This window comes from Ostrinia furnacalis, unplaced genomic scaffold (assembly GCF_004193835.3).
Source record: "Ostrinia furnacalis isolate ACB-3 unplaced genomic scaffold, ASM419383v2 OfSCF3349, whole genome shotgun sequence".
Lineage (NCBI taxonomy): Eukaryota > Metazoa > Arthropoda > Insecta > Lepidoptera > Crambidae > Ostrinia > Ostrinia furnacalis.
Genome location: NW_021133588.1, coordinates 1 through 18,730, shown reverse-complemented (window position 1 = coordinate 18,730; position 18,730 = coordinate 1). Strand labels below are relative to the sequence as shown.

Genomic DNA, 18,730 nt, shown 5'->3' with positions numbered 1-18,730 from the left:
ACACGTTGTATACTTGGCAGGGTAGAAAACTCCGTCACCGCGATGCAGGTTTGTATGAGCGGCGGAGTGTGCCATAGTGTAGTTGTGACAGCGCCATCTGTTGGTACATAGTTTGTAGTGGCGTATCGTCGGTGTCGCCACACATTAAATGTAGTTTTTACGTAGTCGCTAGCGAGCACACCTTGTAAACTTATGGTAAGTTGCAATGGTTGTATGACCTGGATTTAAAACCAGCATGTACTCGTGTGTATCTGACTGCAAATAATAAATTGATGATTTTTATTAAAATAGTAGGTATATTACCTAATCCCAGGTCTGGTTGTTCGAAGGTTTTGTTCGTCAGTTTAAATTTATTTTTGACTAGTTTCTCTAAGCTGCATCGGATCTCACATGCCTGGAATAAAGAAGGTAAGATTTTTAAAATAGAAGTTAATAATTGACCCTTTTTTAAACTTTCTTCAACAGAACGAAATGTATGCGAGAAAAATCGCAGTCAGAAAAAAATCAATAAGTAATGACTTTTACTAGTTTATTCACCTATTTTGATATAAATGATTAATCCATACTATTTTTTATCACACTCTTTTAAGGTCCAGAAAAAATAACAATGTGAACTTTCTTGTTCAAATGTTGTATTGATGTGATTTGACTGTGCGATCTGCGTTCATTTGACCTAACCACAGCTCAGGCCGCTGAATGCGGCAAATATATAAATGCGAAAGTAACTCTGTCTGTCTGTGTCGCTTTCACGCCTAAACCACTGGACCGATTATGGTGAAATTTGACATAGAGATAGTTTGAGTCCCGGGAAAGGACATAGGATAGTATTTATCCCGGTTTTTGAAACAGGGACGCGCGCGATAAAATTTTTCTGTGACAGACAAAACTACACGCGGGCGAAGCCGCGGGCAAAAGCTAATTCTTAGATAAAGCAAAAGACATAAATTATTGTTTAACTAACCTTCTCCATAACCCTGTAATTGACATACATCTTCCTGCACCAGTCTTTGCACGCCTTTCTCGCGCGTCTTTCGTCCGGCTGCGCGTCTCTCACTTTCACGAACGCGTCGTATAAATTCAGGTACATTATTATGTCGCCTTCTGCTACCTGCAAAAGACAATCTATTTAGATTATAACTAACTAGCTTTCCGCCCGCGGCTTCGCGCGCTTGGACCCCTGAACCCTATGTTTTTCCAAAATAAAATTTAGCCTATGCTACTCGTGGATAATGTAGCTTTTGAATGGAGAAAGAATTTTTTAAATCGGCCCTGTACTTTTTGAGCCTATTCATTACAAACATACAAAAATAGGTACAAATCTTTCCTCTTTATAATATTAGTATAGATTAGCGAAGATATACAGGGTGTTAGGTAAATGGGTATATGAGCCGACACTAGCCCATGTTAACATGGTCATATAAATGGTATGGTGAAGTCAGAAATTTGATATCATCATTTTAATTTTTTTAATTTTCATACAAAATAAATTTTATAAAATCGGATTTGTATGAAAATTAAAATAATTAAAATTAAGATATCAATTTTCTGACTTCACTATACCATTTATATGACCATGTTAACATGGGCTAGTGTCGGCTCATATACCCATTTACCTAACACCCTGTATATAACTCAAAGGTGACTGACTGACATAGTGAGCTATCAACGCACAGCCCAAACCACTGGACGGATCGGGCTGAAATTTGGCATGCAGGTAGATGTTATGAGTCATAACTTATGACGTAGACATCCGCTAAGAAAGGATTTTACGAAACTCCACCCCTAAGGCGGTAAAACGGGATCCACGCGTACAAAGTCGCGGGCGGCCGCTAGTAAATCATAAATGAATACTTAGTTTGTAATCATCATTATCGCTTAGTATTCACTGCAGTTGCACGACTCTCTCAAACGCCCGTATTCATTCAGTGAAGCAGCAAATCGAACGCACAGCGTTGAATAGAGCTTTGCGATTGGTTCGTGTGTGACCCTGTGCGTCCACGCGCACTGTGAGACCTCATAGTAATGTTTATACCTCATAGTTATGCAAGATAATCCTTAGTAATTACTTATTGGTACTAAATTATCACCAAACTTATCATTTCGCACACTCTCTCTCTCTCTCAAACACACACACACACACACACTCTCACACACACGCGCGCGCGCATGCACACACATACTCGCACACTCACACACACACCTCCTGAGTTACATAGGTTTAAATTATCTTAGATTCTCTGGTTTATTTTTTTTTTTCTATATTTGTATACTAGTAATAGGCAAAATTAAACAATAACATACGGTTCGGGCGGAGAGTCTGGAGGCCTGAAATACAGGAATTTCCTAGTTTAGGCTCCAGTCCTCTCCAATATTATGTGTTTACTTACCCTATTTTCAACTTAACAACTCTCAACTTCATTATGTAATGCAATATAGTGAACATGTAATGTTGTGGTGGAAATAAAGAATTTATTTATTATTTATTTAATGTTTGTGAATACGGGCGTGAGTTTCTTGCGCAGCTTCATACTGGGACGTGTAAAAGCGCTTTTTAAAAACTTGTTTTCAGATAGTTGTTTAATTTTTTTCAAGTTATTTATAATTTTCAAATTGTTTTCAGATTATATGACTTTAATACCTCAAAGTTGTTCCTTCTCGCCATTCTAGCCGCGATATTCTCTTTGCCAGTACCTCCTTTTGCAAACGCGCTGTCTACTTGCATCATGGCCGCTATGGACAAAGCCTCGTCTATGCACCCGAATTCGCCTGCGAAAATAAAAAAACATTTAAGAGCGTTGTCACATTTTTCATGCAGAAATCGAGAATTTGGCAGATTTCGAAATGATTTTAGTCATATAATTTATTGTTATAGCTTCTTTTGACTTATATCATCGTAATTATCATACGTTTTTACGGAATGTCTATTGACAAAATCTCGTTCAAATTGGATTTTTGCCTACGAAAACAGCGAATTTCGAAAGCCCGATTTCCAGGTAACTCGCGAAGGCACAACTTTGAACTAATATTACAACAAATTTATTTCTAAGTAAGAAGATAGAATGTATTCATTAGAATAAGCATACCCTGAAGAAGAAAGTGTATTGAGAAAATTTTGATGTTTAATTCATTAAAATGCATTTTTATCATGTCTAAGATAGTCAAAATTCGAGAAAATTACTGCAAGAAAACAGGTCACATCTCATAATCTAAAAGTCATTTGGCAACATAAACTACTTTATACTTAAGAAGAAACATAGTACTATTATTGTGTGAAAAAGAAAAAATATCTATCTTCAATCTTCAAATGAAAAATTAATTTGAAAATACTATAAAATCGGGTGCATCAAATGGCATAAATCAGTCGTGCTTTGGCACTCGTAGACGCCGGGTCTATGTCAGTTGACTGCCCACTGACGTATATGCGTCACGCGTGATTTTTTCGTAAATTGTAGTATGATTGAGTACTTTTGATCCGCAAGTATTTTTAATTTATTTGTTTAGGTAAATCGGACTTGTAATTTCTTTCTTTTCAAACTTTTTATTATTTTACTTACAGAATATGGGTAGAATAGATAAAAGATATTATTATGGTATCTGTTTGGTCAGGAAAAAATAAATGACTAATAAAAATTTTAACAGGGTGTCAAAACATTAGTCTATGCTATTGTGTTTCTACCAACATAAAATATACTCTTCCTTACTAATAAAAGTTGAATAGCGTCTGTATGGTCACACAACGCTTCGTCATGTTTTTCCGAAAGTTCAATTACTGACGACTGAATGAAAGAAATTGGTGCGTAACTATTCATCTGATATTAAACGTTTAGTAATAAAGGGGTAGGTCAGGTAAATGGCAAATCCACCAGCGGTCGCTCGATGACACTTAGACAAATAGTTTTATAAAACGTCAACTAAGTTGGTTAGGTATTTGTATTGTAGATACTTATACAAATGAACGTATAAAATGAGTTTATTTTTAAAAGTATAGGTACAGGGTGGAAACGATAAGTGATTTCACTTGATTTTTAATTATACAAGATATCGAGAAACTGTTTACTGTTCCTGTAAGTGCTTCATGAGCTCTTTAAAACAATAACAATAAATAGGTCAAAGAATAAACTGGATCTATGCGAAAATTCAATGTTTCCGAATTTCATACTAAATGTATGCCGCCAGCCATACCTACCATATTAGAAGTGTTAATTTTTTAAATTTAAATTTTTAATTGAGTAATATATAATAATCAAACAACAAACTCGTAAATTGCATTCTTATTTAAATTATTTACGGAAAACATGATTTTAGGTTTAACTTGCTACAATATCATCAAGAGATACTAATTAATAAATACTAAATAAACAGATAAAGGGGACGGCATTAAGGCACTCAGAATTCTCAGAAACCATTGATTTCGTGTTTGTTTGTAACTGTATTAAATGTATGAAAGCTGGAAATATAGGTTTTTTGAATAGATTCAGTTCGTTCTTAAACATATTATTGATGCCGTTTGCTAGGTCTCATGAAGCACTTTTTCAGTAAGTAACCATTTGTTCGACATCTTGTATACCTACTATAAGAAATATTCGAGTGAGATCACTTATCGATTATTTTCGTCATCCTTATTTGTATTAAATTTAATTAAAATACACTAAGGCTGAGATGCACCACCTAACTTTGACCCTAACTGACAATAACCGGTGTTTTATGTTAGACAGATTTTTGACATCCAAAATTTTGATGTCAATGTTAAAGTAAGACGGTGCAACACGGCCTAACAAATGTATCGTAGACAGTACTTTTTATTTTCTTCATAAATCTTTCTTTTCTTTGTAAAGCTATCTACAAGCTTTTATTTTCTTTGACATCTGGAGTTGTAAAATCTTGCAACTTAAAATTTACTTACTTCCCGTTTTCCCATTGAGCTGAAATTTTGCATGTCTACACAGGCATGCAAAATTTCGTTTCATTTCGCACTAAATAATTTAATTTACACGTGTTTTCATGCGATGGCCAAGTCAATATATTTATGTAAAACGTTAATGATTTCCTGGACTGGACTTGGTATTACATGGATCTCACAACTTTTTACCGTAGAACAACTGAGTAGTGAGACTTGGTTTTTTGACAAGTATTGTTTTTGATGGGTTTGTATTACAGAACGCATGTGTACCTAATGGGATAACTGTTTAAAAACACGATTAGATAAATTTTGCTCTATGGATAAAAATCTTAAAGTTACCTCTGATTTTTTAGCATTATACGACCGTGGTTTATAATAATAAATTCTATAAAATCACAATGATATCAGTATTTACCTCTTTGATTTCCTGACTTGTTTAGATTTACAAAAACTAAATATTTATTATTAACTTTTAGATAATAATTTGAATGGCGCTTACGATGTTTAGTTACGAGCTCTTTGATGGACACAGATATTATAGATAACGTTTAAAAAATGGCACGCTCGTTTTCATACATTTCATTCTATTTATTTAACCTATCCATATTTATGTGCGGAAACGTCACAAAATCAGAATAAATTTTAATTTTTCCATCCCGCATCATAAAAACTAAAAAGTCAAAAGTAAAATTTAAATAGTAAATATTTTTCATAAACAAGCTTTTGATGCTGTAAAAAGAATAAAATAAAACATAAATTCTTTCAAACCCATCAACTTATTACTTTACTCAATTTAAAGATTAAAAACTTGTCGCGGGATTTACTAGTGTAAAAAATACATTAATTACGTAACTTGATTTTGCTAAAAGTCTGATCTGAGAAAAAATCAAATAGGTAAATTGTACATTATTTCTTTATTATTATGTATGATGTACTGTCTTAGGTACGATACAACTACGGATTAAGATCGTTTAGTCGACGCAGCGTTGAAATTGTACAGATAAATGCAGTTTGCGCACTCACTACGCGACGTCAAGCAATAAAAACCTAAAATTCGAACGCCAACTTTTTGCTACAACGCTCTTAAGATCATCTTATCATTTAATAGCTGTTTGTTTGTAAAAACTATTGAATAACCAAAACTATTGAATGTAACCAAAACTATAATGATAAATAGCGTTATTCTAGTAGTAATACGTAGGTACTTGTGAGTTTTAGTGGCTTTTCTAACATAATTATGTATCTTTGTAACTTTGTAACTAAGAAAGAGCGGGGCCTCCTAACACAGGTATTATACTTAAAAAGAGACCCCAGTCACTTGCAACAATATGTTAACTTAAAAGATACTGAATAAATGTTTTTTTTTTTTTCATTTTCATTTTGTTTTATAATGGCAACACCACCCTGAATTTCTTTTCTTACTTTTACTTACTTTACTTTTAGGTTACTAAACCTTCGTTTGTCAATTGTCATCATTGCAACGGAGGGAAGTCGAACCTTAACTTCGAACTCATCCTATGCTCTTCTGATTAATTTCGTCCAATGACAAAATCAAAAATCAAAATCAAAATTATCTTTATTTGTTTAATCTAATTAAATTAGTACTTAAAAATCGTCAAATGCTCTTAAGGAGCCTAACATGTCTCATTCTTTTTTGGCTCTACCAGCGCTTCGAGACAAACATTTGGCAAGTGCTGAGAAGAAGCGCCGCAACAAACTCGGTCACCACTGTCTGCCGGTTTAAAAATATTAACTTTCCCCCGGGACAAACTTGACCTTCATTGGTTGGGTTTGTATTGGCGGTCAAGCTGTAGATCCTGGCTACACAAGAGTTGCAGCGGTGGGAACGAGAGGTGGGAATAGTCGCGTTCAAAACTGGAAACCTACTGAGATACATTTATAATTTATGTTACGAGATTTTCCCATATAATAGAAAGACATTTATATTTTCAGTTTTTTATCAAGGGTTCTAAAACTAGGGTTCATAATACATAGGGCATGGACCTATAAAAAAGTCGGACGGATTCTCATCAACAAAATACTGTGACATTAGGATACACCAGCTTGCCTGTACGTACAGGCCGGCACGCACACATTCACACCCTGATACACCACTTCGAGTGCAAACTTCACACAGTTGACACATTTAAGCAGCGAAAAAACAACACGAATACGACATGTCTTGTGTGATGAAATTGTGTAAAAACCGTTCTGTTCGAACAAACAAAAATTAAGGAATCACATTTCACAGGCAAAATAATAATCCAATCACTTATTTCCCGACATTAAAATATTGAAATTAATTGAAATCAAACGTCATTCACTCGAAAAAATAATACGTCAAAGACCAGTGTTCTCAGTTATTTACGTGGGAAAATTACCCGAAATATGGGAAATTAATAATAATTTTAGGACTTTTTAGTTATTTATTACGCATACTATGGAAATAAAATAATTTATCATAATAATTGTGTTTTAATGGGATATATTTTCATAGGCAAATTTGATCCTTCCCAAAAATGTGGAACTGCGAAATTCAAATTTTCTTACATTGATTGCAAGTCAGAGTCAGGTTGTATGTTTAAAAAAATCTATCAGAGATAATAATAATATTTATATTTTTTTTTATGCTAGACAAGGCAGGTATTTGACCGCAATCGCACCTGGTGTTAAGTGAGATGCAGTCTAGGATATTGATATATTGATGATGCATAAGATTATGATTATAATGTACACAAGATTCGTAATTTGTAACTGCGTGAATCATTTTTGATCAACATTATGTACATACCCTGACACACTGACTTGCAAACAATGTAAGAAAATTTGAACATTGAAAATTTCGCGCCTACCTCAACGCATTCACCTTTCATCCTTTTAAAATGGCACGGAATAATTCTGTCTACATTTCCAAGTAACATCTGCCGATCTATGTTTTTCTTAAAATAAATGGGTAAAATGTTTTGGCTAACATGGCATCCCTAAATTCACTCACACAATAGACAAACGCCAAAATTTTGCGTCACAGTTTTGTTGTAGCGCGAGTTCCGTCCGCCTTTTTTTATAGGTCCATGACATAGGGTCGAATTTTTTTTATGAAAGCTGGCATTCCCACCATTTACTTTTATCTGGGAACTATCATTTGAATGCAACGGAACGCATATACAAACACTTGATCACTGTTTTAGTGATCTTAAGTTTTCTCTTATGGCGGTGTTACTACCTCCAAAACCAAATACTTTATGGTATCGTAACGCAGATACTTTAAGAATATATTAAAATGGCAGGCATGTGTCATATACCACAAAAGTTCTATCCCTTTTGTTTATTACTTACCACTGTTACAAAGCATCTTCGCACACATAGGGCTCAAAGGCAACTCGGCCATAAGCACTCCGGTGTCTGTGGTCAAATCGCCGAGCTTGTCTATGGCCTTCAGAGCGTATAACGTTTCTAGACCAGAGAGAAGACTTTTGGCTGGAGGAGGCGTGGGGAATGTGAACCTGAAAGTTAAAAATAAAGCAAATAAACAATGTATTTATTTCTTTGGAATATATTGTTTTAGTGAGTGTTGGAGATTTGGAAAACACACAGTAGTGATGCCGATCGATAGTCGACTATCGATAGTCTATCGATAGCCAAACTATCGCAAGACTATCGATAGTATCGATATTATCGATATTATCGATAGCTCAAAACGTGGCAATACTATTGAATATGTGCAATACTATCGATAGTATTGTTGCTCGTGAAGAATAAACTATCGCTAGTATCGATACTATTCAGATAATTTTACTATCGATAGTTCGGCAACACTAACACATAGCAAAGGGGCAAGTCATCCGTTCATTCTCAAAAAAAAAGTGCAAAGATTCTCTTGAGATCCCTATCAATGTGTCAATGTCAAATCTTTTTTTTAGGGTTCCGTACCAAATGGGTACCTACTAACTTTTTCTTTTTTTCGTTTACAAATACATTAATAGAAGTGCATGGTAGCAATCCCGTTAATAATAATAATTTTAGGGTGGGTTGCAGCATCTTACTATAACTTTGACAAACGTCAAAAGTCTGTCAAATTCCATACAAAAAACAGCAAGTAAGGTTACGATTAAAGTTAGATGGTGCAATTGAGCCTATTGGCACCTGTCAGGAACGGAACCTGTACTTACCGCAGTAAATTATGGATACCCAAGGCTTTCAGCTGCAACAGGACAGAGGATAGGTCGCTTCTGGATATTTCTGGAGGCACACAAGGAGGCAACTTGTCGTATTCCTCTTCCGTGTATAGCCTGGAAATACATTAATATAACGTTAGTCTTGAATAAAAATAAGTGAAAATACATGAATATAATATTTTAGCGTTTTACTCGAGTACAACGCCCGCTCGGAAGTAAACAAAAAATTGAAGCTTCCTTATTGTGGTCGATCCTCAAATCCCACACTTACCTAATTACGTTTAAACATACGCAATATTTCTTATTATGCCAGTTTGATTTACGATTGCCTTAAGGGGTCAGAGGTTATTCCTGATTGTACTCTTTTAGAGTGGCGTGACGTCACACGCTGAGCCGTCCGCATGGCGCGAACTTTAAGGCCTTATAACTTCTCTATTTGTAGATATATTTTTATGATTCTTTCACACTTACGTTTAATTTTACTTATAATTTTAAATTTAATTAACAAAAACAATTGGAAACTCCTCCAAAGTTATAAATTACCACTGAGAGAAGCGGTCGCGGTCTCTGCTTTCAGTCTCTAGAGTCGGTTTCTACTCTCAGTCTCTTATCCCAGTCTCTCTCCCTCCCTCCCTCTCTCTAACAACTAACCTGTAGTCCTGAGCGACTGGTCCTGCCCCCTTCGTGGCGGTATTCGTGCTTTTTCCCTCTCTCTTTTTAACAACTCACCTGTAGCACTTCCCCGCTTATAGTCCTGCGCCTTGCGTGGCGTTGTTTCTTGTCTCTTGTTCCCTATCCCTCTCTCTTTACCTCTCTTTAGCAACTCGCCTGTAGCACTCCTGCCCGTTGCGTAGCGTTGCCGTTGTTCCTGCTCTCTCCCCCTCTCTTTATCTATCTCTCTCTCTCTAACAACTCACCTGTAGCACTTTCCGCTTATAATCCTGTCCGTTGCGTGGCGTTTTTCCTGCTCTTTCTCTCTCTCTCTCCCTCCATATATCTCTCTCCCTCTTCTTCTCCTCTCTCGTTCTCTCTCTCCCTCCATATATCTCTCTCCCTCTCCTTCTCTCTTCTCCTCTCTCGTTCTCTCTCTCCCTTTTTTCTCTCTCTCCCTCTCTTATTCATCTCTCGCTCTCTCTTTAGCAACTAGCTATAGCATTCACCGCTTAATGTCCTGCTCCTTTCGTGTTGTTGTTCGCGGTCTCACTCCCCCTTTCTCTTCTTCCCCTCTGTCTCTCCCTCCCTATCTATCTATCTCTAGCGACTCACCTGTAACACTTCCCTCGCGCAGTCCTGCCCGCGCGTCCCGCGCGCTGCGTGGCGTTGTTCTTGGCTATTGGAGCCACGCTCACAGTCGCCACGCCCACGCTTGGGGAGAAGTGAGGCAACTTGTGGAACCCGCAGTCTGTCACTGAGAGTAGCGGTCGCGGTCTCTGCTTTCAGTCTCTAAAGTCGGTTTCTACTCTCAGTCTCTTATCCCACTCTAGTCTCGGTCTCCCCCTCTATTTTTCTCTCTCCCCTTCTCTCACTCTCTCTCTAACTAATTACCTGTAGCACTTCCCGCTTATAGTCCTGCTTTCTGCGTGGCGTTGTTTCTTGTCTTTCTCTCTCCTCTCTCTATCTATCTCTCTCTCTAACAACTCACCTGTAGCACTTTCCGCTTATAATCCTGTCCGTTGCGTGGCGTTGTTTCTTGTCTCTCTCTCTCTCTACCCACCTCTCTTTTTGCCTCTCTCTCTCTCTCTTGTCTTGCTCTTAATCTACAATCACCTGTAGCACTTCCCTCTTTCTAAGTGGCGCTGTTTCTTGCCTGTAGTACTTACTTCCCGCTTATAGTCCTACCCGTTGCGTGGCGTTTTTCCTGCTCTCTCTCTCTCTCCCTACCTCTTTAGCAACAAGCTGTAGCATTCACCGCTTATAGTCCTGCTTCCTGCGTGTTGTTGTTCGCGGTCTCTCTCCCCCTTCTATCTTTGTCTCTCTTTAACCCTATCTATCTATCTCTAGCGACTCACCTGTAACACTTCCCTCGTGCAGTCCTGCCCGCGCGTCCCGCGCGCTGCGTGGCGTTGTTCTTGGCTATTGGAGCCACGCTCACAGTCGCCACGCCCACGCTTGGAGAGAAGTGAGGCAGCTTGTGGAACCCGCAGTCTGTCACTGATAGAAGCGGTCGCGGTCTCTGCTGTCAGTCTCTAGAGTCGGTTTCTAGTCTCAGTCTCTTATCCCAGTCTCTCTCTCTCCCTCTCCCTCTCTCTCTAACAACTCACCTGTAGTCCTGCGCGACTGGTCCCGCCCCCTTGTGTGATATCGTTTCTTGTCTCTTTCTCTCTCTCCCCCTCTCTTTATCTCTCTCTAACAACTCACCTGCAGTACTTCTTCTTCTTCGCTTATAGTCCTGCCCCCTGCGTGGCGTTGTTTCTTGTCTCTCTCTCTCTCTCTACCCACTTCTCTTTTTGTCTCTCTCTCTCTCTCTCTCTCTTGTCTTGCTCTTAATCTACAATCACCTGTAGCACTTCCCTCTTCCTGAGTGGCGCTGTTTCTTGCCTGTAGTACTTACTTCCCGCTTATAGTCCTGCTCGTCGCGTGTCGTTTTTCCTGCTCTCTCTCTCTCCCTACCTCTTTAGCAACTAGCTGTAGCATTCACCGCTTATAGTCCTGCTCCCTTCGTGTTTGTTCGCGGTCTCTCTCCCCCTTTCTCTTCTTCCTCTCTCTCTCTCCCTATCTATCTATCTCTAGCGACTCACCTGTAACACTTCCCTCGTGCAGTCCTGCCCGCGCGTCCCGCGCGCTGCGTGGCGTTGTTCTTGGCTATTGGAGCCACGCTCACAGGCGCCACGCCCACGCTTGGAGAGAAGTGAGGCAACTTGTGGAACCCGCAGTCTGTCACTGAGAGTAGCTGTGTCTTGTGTCGGTCTCTCATCTCAGTCTCTTATCTCGGTCGCTAGTCTCGGTCCTAGTCTCTCGCTTTCTATCCCCCTCTTTCTTTTTCTCTCTCCCTCTCTCTCTATCTAGCAACGCGCCTGTAACTTGCCGCGACTGGTCATAACCCCGGCATGACGTTGTTTCATGACTCTCTATCTCTCTCTCTGACTAATTACCTGTAGCACTCCCCGCTGCTTGACGTTGTTCCTGCTCTTTAAGAGAGAGAGAAAGAGAGGGTCTTTCTCTCTCTCTTTCTCTCTATTCCTCTCTCTTTCTCTCTTTTCCTCTTTCTTTCTCTCTATCCCTCTCTCCCTCTCTCTTTCACTTCTCTCTCTCTCTCTCTCTCTCTCTTTTACTCCCTTTATCTCTCTTTAGCATCTCACCTGTAGTAACGTTCCTCGCTTATAGTCCTGCTTCCTGCGTGGCGTTGTTTCTTGACTCTTGCTCTCTCTACCCACCTCTCTTTTTGTCTCTCTCTCTCTCTCTCACTTGTCTTGCTCTCTATCTACAATCACCTGTAGCACTTCCCTCTTCCTGAGTGGCGCTCTTTCTCTCTCTCCCTCCCCCCTCTTTGTCTCTCTCTTGTCTTGCCCTCTATCTACAACTCACCTGTAGCACTTCTCGTTTATAGTACCGCTCGTTGCGTGGCGTTGTTCCCGGTCTCTCTCCCTCTCTAGCAACTAGCCTGTAGCAGTTCCCTCTTGCAGTCCTGTCCATTTTGGAGTTGTTCCCGGCCTCTCGCCCCTTCTCTCTTCTCCCTTTCTGTCTCTCTCCCTCCCTCTCTATCTATGTCTCTCTCTCTCTCTCTCTCCCTATCTATCTATCTCTAGCGACTCACCTGTAGCACTTCCCTCGTGCAGTCCTGCCCGCGCGTCCCGCGCGCTGCGTGGCGTTGTTCTTGGCTATTGGAGCCACGCTCACAGTCGCCACGCCCACGCTTGGAGAGAAGTGAGGCAACTTGTGAAACCCATTGTCTAGCACTGACTGACCCACTGACCCTCGCGGTCTCTTGCATCGGTCTCTAGTCTCCCACTCTCTCTCTCTCTCTCTAACGACTCACCTGCCGCGACTGGTCTTGCCCCCTTGTGTTGTCATTTCTTGTCTCTTTCTCTCCCTATCCCTCTGTCTTTATCTCTCTTTAGTAACTAGTCTGTAGTACTTTCCGCTTATAGTCCTGCTTCCTGCGTGGCGTTGTTTCTTGTCTCTTTCTCCCCCTCTCTCTTTATTTCTCTCTAACAACTCGCCTGTAGCACTTACTTTCCGCTTATAATCCTGCCCGTTGCGTGGCGTTGTTCCTGCTCTCTCCCCCTCTCTCCTCTCTCTATCTCTCACTCTAACAAACTCACCTGTAACAGCGTTCCTCGCTTATAGTCCTGCTTCCTGCGTGGCGTTGTTTCTTGTCTCTCTATCTCTCCCTACCACCTCTCTTTTGGTCTCTCCCTTATCTTGCCCTCTATCTACAACTCACCTATAACACTTCCCTCGTGCAGTCCTGCCCGCGCGTCCCGCGCGCTGTGTCGCGTTGTTCTTGGATATTGGAGCCACGCTCACAGTCGCCACGCCCACGCTTGGAGAGAAGTGAGGCAACTTGTGGAACCCGCAGTCTGTCACTGAGAGTAGCTGTGTCTTGTGTCGGTCTCTAGTCTTGGTCTCTTGTGTCGGTCTCTCATCTCAGTCTCTTATCTCGGTCGCTAATCTCAGTCCTAGTCTCTCGCTTTCTATCCCCCTCTTTCTCTCTCCCTCTCTCTCTATTTAGCAACGCACCTGTAACACTTTCCGCGACTGGTTTCGCCGCCTTGTGTGTTATCGTATCTTGTCTCTTTCTCTCCCTCTCTCTTTCTCTCTCTGGCAACCCGCCAGTAGCACTTTCCCGCTTAGTCCTGTCCGTTGCGTGGCGTTGTTCCTGATCTCTCCTCCTATCTTCTCTCTCTCTCTCTCTCTCTCTCCCTCACTCTTTCTCTCTCTACCTTTCGCTAGGAACTTGTCTGTAGTACTTCCCGCAACTGGTCCTACTGCGTTGCGTTGTTTCTCTTCCCTCTCTCTCTCCTCTCTCTCTCTCCCTCTCTATTTTTCTCTAGCAACTAGTCTGTAGTACTTCCCGCAACTAGTCCTACTGCGTTGCGTTGTTTCTTATCTCTCTCTCTGTCTCTCCCTACCACCTCTCTCTTTGTCTCTCTCTCTCTTGTCTTGCTCTCTATCTACAACTCACCTGTAGCACTTCCCGCGCGCAGTCCTGCCCGCGCGTCCCGCGCGCTGCGTGGCGTTGTTCTTGGATATTGGAGCCACGCTCACAGTCGCCACGCCCACGCTTGGAGAGAAGTGAGGCAGCTTGTGGAACCCGCAGTCTGTCACTGAGAGTAGCTGTGTCTTGTGTCGGTCTCTTGTCGCGGTCTTTAGTGTCAGTCCCTTGTCTCGGTCTCTTGAGTCGGTCTCTTATCTCGGTCGCTAGTCTCGGTCCTAGTCTCTCGCTTTCTATCCCCCTCTTTCTTTTTCTCTCTCCCTCTCTCTCTAACAACTCACCTGTAGTCCTGCGCGTCTGGTCCTGCCCCCTGCGTGGCGTTGCTTCTTGTCTCTCTATCTCTCACTCTTTCTCCAACAAATTACCTGTATCACTTCCCACTTATAGTACTGCTTTCTGCGTGGCGTTGTTTCTTGTCTCTTGCTCCCTATCCCTCTCTCTTTATCTCTCTTTAGCAACTCGCCTGTAGCACTCCTGCCCGTTGCGTGGCGTTGCCGTTGTTCCTACTCTCTCCCCCTCTCTCCTCTCTCTGTCTATCTCTCTCTCTAACAACTCACCTGTAGCACTTCCCGCTTAAAATACTGCTTCCTGCGTGGCGTTGTTTCTTGTCTCTCTCTCTCCCTACCACCTCTTTCTTTCTCTCTCTCTCTCTCTCTCTCTCTCTCCCTCCCTCTCTATCTATCTCTCTCTCTCTCTCTCCCTATCTATCTATCTCTAACGACTCACCTGTAACACTTCCCTCGTGCAGTCCTGCCCGCGCGTCCCGCGCGCTGCGTGGCGTTGTTCTTGGCTATTGGAGCCACGCTCACAGTCGCCACGCCCGCGCTTGGAGAGAAGTGAGGCAACTTGTGGAACCCGCAGTCTGTCACTGAGAGTAGCTGTGTCTTATGTCGGTCTCTTGTCGCGGTCTTTAGTGTCAGTCTCTTGTCTCGGTCACTTGACTCGGTCTCTTATCTCGGTCGCTAATCTAGGTCTCTAGTCTCTCGATTTCTATCCTTCTCTTTCTCTCTCCCTCTCTCTATCTAGCAACGCACCTGTAACACTTGCCGCGACTGGTCCTGCCCCCTTATGTTGTCGTTTCTTGTCTCTTTCTCTCCCTACCTCTCTATCTCTAGAAACTCGCCTGTAGCACTTCCCGCGACTGGTCTTGCCCGCTGCGTGTGTTTCTCTCTCTGTCTCTCTCTCTCTCTCCCTCTCTCTTTCTCTCTCTCTATCTCTCTTTAGCAACTCGCCTGTAGTACTTCCCACGACTAGTCCTGCCTGCTTCCTAGCGTTGATCCCGATCTCTCTCCCCCTTTCTCTTCTTCCTCTCTCCCTCTCTCCCTATCTATCTATCTCTAGCGACTCACCTGTAACACTTCCCGCGCGCAGTCCTGCCCGCGCGTCCCGCGCGCTGCGTGGCGTTGTTCTTGGATATTGGAGCCACGCTCACAGTCGCCACGCCCACGCTTGGAGAGAAGTGAGGCAACTTGTGGAACCCGCAGTCTGTCACTGAGAGTACCTGTGTCTTATGTCGGTCTCTTATTCCACTCTAGTCTCGGTCTCCCCTTCTCTCTTTCTCTCCCTCCCTCTCTCTTTCTCTCTCTCCCTCTCTCTCTCTCTCCCTCTCTCTATCTAGCAACTCGCTTGTAGCACTCCCCGCTTACAATCCTGCCCGTTGCGTGGCGTTGTTCCTGCTCTCTCCCTCTCATTCTCTCTTTCTCTCTATACCTCTCTCTCCCTCTCTCTTTCACTTCTCCCTCTCTCTTTTTCTCTCTATCCCTCCCTCTCCCTCTCTCTTTCACTTCTCTCTCTCTCTCTCTTTAGCATCTCACCTGTAGTAGCGTTCCTCGCTTATAGTCCTGCTTCCTGCGTGGCGTTGTTTCTTGTCTCTCTCTCTCTCTCCCTCCCCCATCTTTGTCTCTCTCTTGACTTGTCCTCTATCTACGACTTACCTGTAGCACTTCTAGTTTATAGTACTGCCCGTTGCGTGGCGTTGTTCCCGGTCTCTCTCTATCTCTAGCAACTAGCCTGTAGCACTTCCCTCTTGCAGTCCTGTCCATTTTGGAGTTGTTCCCGGCCTCTCGCCCCCTCTCTCTTCTCCCTTTCTGTCTCTCTCCCTCCCTCTCTATCTATCTCTCTCTCCCCCTATCCATCTATTATTCTATATGTTATTGGAGCCACGCTCACAGTCGCCACGCCCACGCTTGGAGAGAAGTGAGGCAACTTGTGGAACCCGCAGTCTGTCACTGAGAGTAGCTGTGTCTTGTGTCGGTCTATAGAGTCGGTTTCTAGTGTCAGTCTCTTATCTCGGTCGCTAATCTAGGTCTCTAGTCTCTCGCTTTCTATCCCCCTCTTTCTCTCTCCCTCTCTATCTAGAAACGCACCTGTAACACTTTCCGCGACTGGTTCCGCCGCCTTGTGTGTTATCGTATCTTGTCTCTTTTCTCTCCCTGTCTCTCTATCTATCTCTCGGAACTTGCCTGTAGTACTTACTTTTCGCTTATAATCCTGCCCGTTGCTTGACGTTGTTCCTTCTCTCTCCCTCTCATTCTCTCTTTCTCTCTATCCCTCTCTCCCTCTCTCTTTCACTTCTCCCTCTCTCTTTTTCTCTCTTTAGCATCTCACCTGTAGTAGCGTTCCTCGCTTATAGTCCTGCTTCCTGCGTGGCGTTGTTTCTTGCCTCTCTCTCTCTCTCTCTCTCCCTACCACCTCTCTCTTTGTCTATCTCTTTCTCTCTCTCTTGTCTGGCCCTCTATCTACAACTCACCTGTAACACTTCCCTCGTGCAGTCCTGCCCGCGCGTCCCGCGCGCTGCGTGGCGTTGTTCTTGGCTATTGGAGCCACGCTCACAGTCGCCACGCCCGCGCTTGGAGAGAAGTGAGGCAGCTTGTGGAACCCGCAGTCTATCACTGAGAGTAGCTGTGTCTTGTGTCGGTCTCTTGTCGCGGTCTTTAGTGTCGGTCTCTTGTCTCGGTCACTTGACTCGGTCTCTTATCTCGGTCGCTAATCTAGGTCTCTAGTCTCTCGATTTCTATCCTTCTCTTTCTCTCTCCCTCTCTCTATCTAGCGACGCACCTGTAACCCTTGCCGCGACTGGTCCTGCCCCCTTGTGTTGTCATTTCTTGTTTGTTTCTGTCTTTATTTCCCTATCTCTCTATCTAACTTTCGGAACTTGTCTGTAGCACTTCCTGCTTATAGTCCTGACCGTTGCGTGGCGTTGTTCCTGCTCTCTCCCCTCTCTCTATCTATCTCTCTCTAACAACTCACCTGCAGGACTTCTTCTTCGCTTATAGACCTGCTTCCTGCGTGGCGTTGTTTCTTTTCTCTCTTTCTCTACCCACCTCTCTTTTTATCTCTTTCTCCCTCTCTTCTCTCTCTCTCTCTCTCCCTCCCCCCTCTCTCTCTCTCTCTTGTCTTGCCCTCTATCTACAACTCACCTGTAGCACTTCCCTCGCGCAGTCCTGCCCGCGCGTCCCGCGCGCTGCGTGGCGTTGTTCTTGGCTATTGGAGCCACGCTCACAGTCGCCACGCCCACGCTTGGAGAGAAGTGAGGCAGCTTGTGGAACCCGCAGTCTATCACTATAAGTAGCTGTGTCTTATGTCGGTCTCTAGAGTCGGTTTCTAGTGTCAGTCTCTTGTCTCGGTCACTTGACTCGGTCTCTTATCTCGGTCGCTAATCTAGGTCTCTAGTCTCTCGATTTCTATCCTTCTCTTTCTCTCTCCCTCTCTCTATCTAGCGACGCACCTGTAACCCTTGCCGCGACTGGTCCTGCCCCCTTGTGTTGTCATTTCTTGTTTGTTTCTGTCTTTATTTTCCCTATCTCTCTATCTAACTTTCGGAACTTGTCTGTAGCACTTCCTGCTTATAGTCCTGACCGTTGCGTGGCGTTGTTCCTGCTCTCTCCCCTCTCTCTATCTATCTCTCTCTAACAACTCACCTGCAGGACTTCTTCTTCGCTTATAGACCTGCTTCCTGCGTGGCGTTGTTTCTTGTCTCTCTCTCTCTCTCTCCCTACCACCTCTCTCTTTGTCTCTCTCTCCCTCTCTTCTCTCTCTCTCTCTCTTTCTCTCCCTCCACCCTCTTTCTCTCTCTCTTGTCTTGCCCTCTATCTACAACTCACCTGTAGCACTTCCCTCGCGCAGTCCTGCCCGCGCGTCCCGCGCGCTGCGTGGCGTTGTTCTTGGCTATTGGAGCCACGCTCACAGTCGCCACGCCCACGCTTGGGGAGAAGTGAGGCAACTTGTGGAAACCGCAGTCTATCACTGAAAATACAAGCAGCATGTTAAGATAAACACTGTGACATCAAGGACAACTTTCATCATCATCACTATTTTGTCGGCCGTTTGGTGTAGTGGTTCAGAACGGACTACTATGCCGAGAGGTCCCGGGTTCGATTCCCGGCCGGGCAGAAATTGAAATGATGAATTTTAATTTCTGTGACGGGTCTGGGTGTGGCTATGTATAATATTTATGTATTTAAAAAAAAAGTATATAAGTAGTATATCCGTTAAGCTAGC

At 42.8% G+C, this 18,730-nt stretch overlaps 1 protein-coding gene across 1 annotated transcript; it reads right to left on the bottom strand.

Moving 5' to 3' along the window:
- Window positions 1-303: 303 nt before the first annotated feature.
- Window positions 304-18,475, bottom strand: LOC114357758 (probable ATP-dependent RNA helicase DHX35; the record flags this gene model as incomplete). The annotated part of the gene is made up of 7 exons (XM_028311532.1): window positions 304-394; window positions 962-1,108; window positions 2,639-2,766; window positions 8,237-8,403; window positions 9,070-9,189; window positions 17,650-17,870; window positions 18,417-18,475. Coding segments are annotated over 7 exons (933 nt in total), but the record flags the coding sequence as incomplete, so codon positions are not given.
- Window positions 18,476-18,730: the final 255 nt, after the last annotated feature.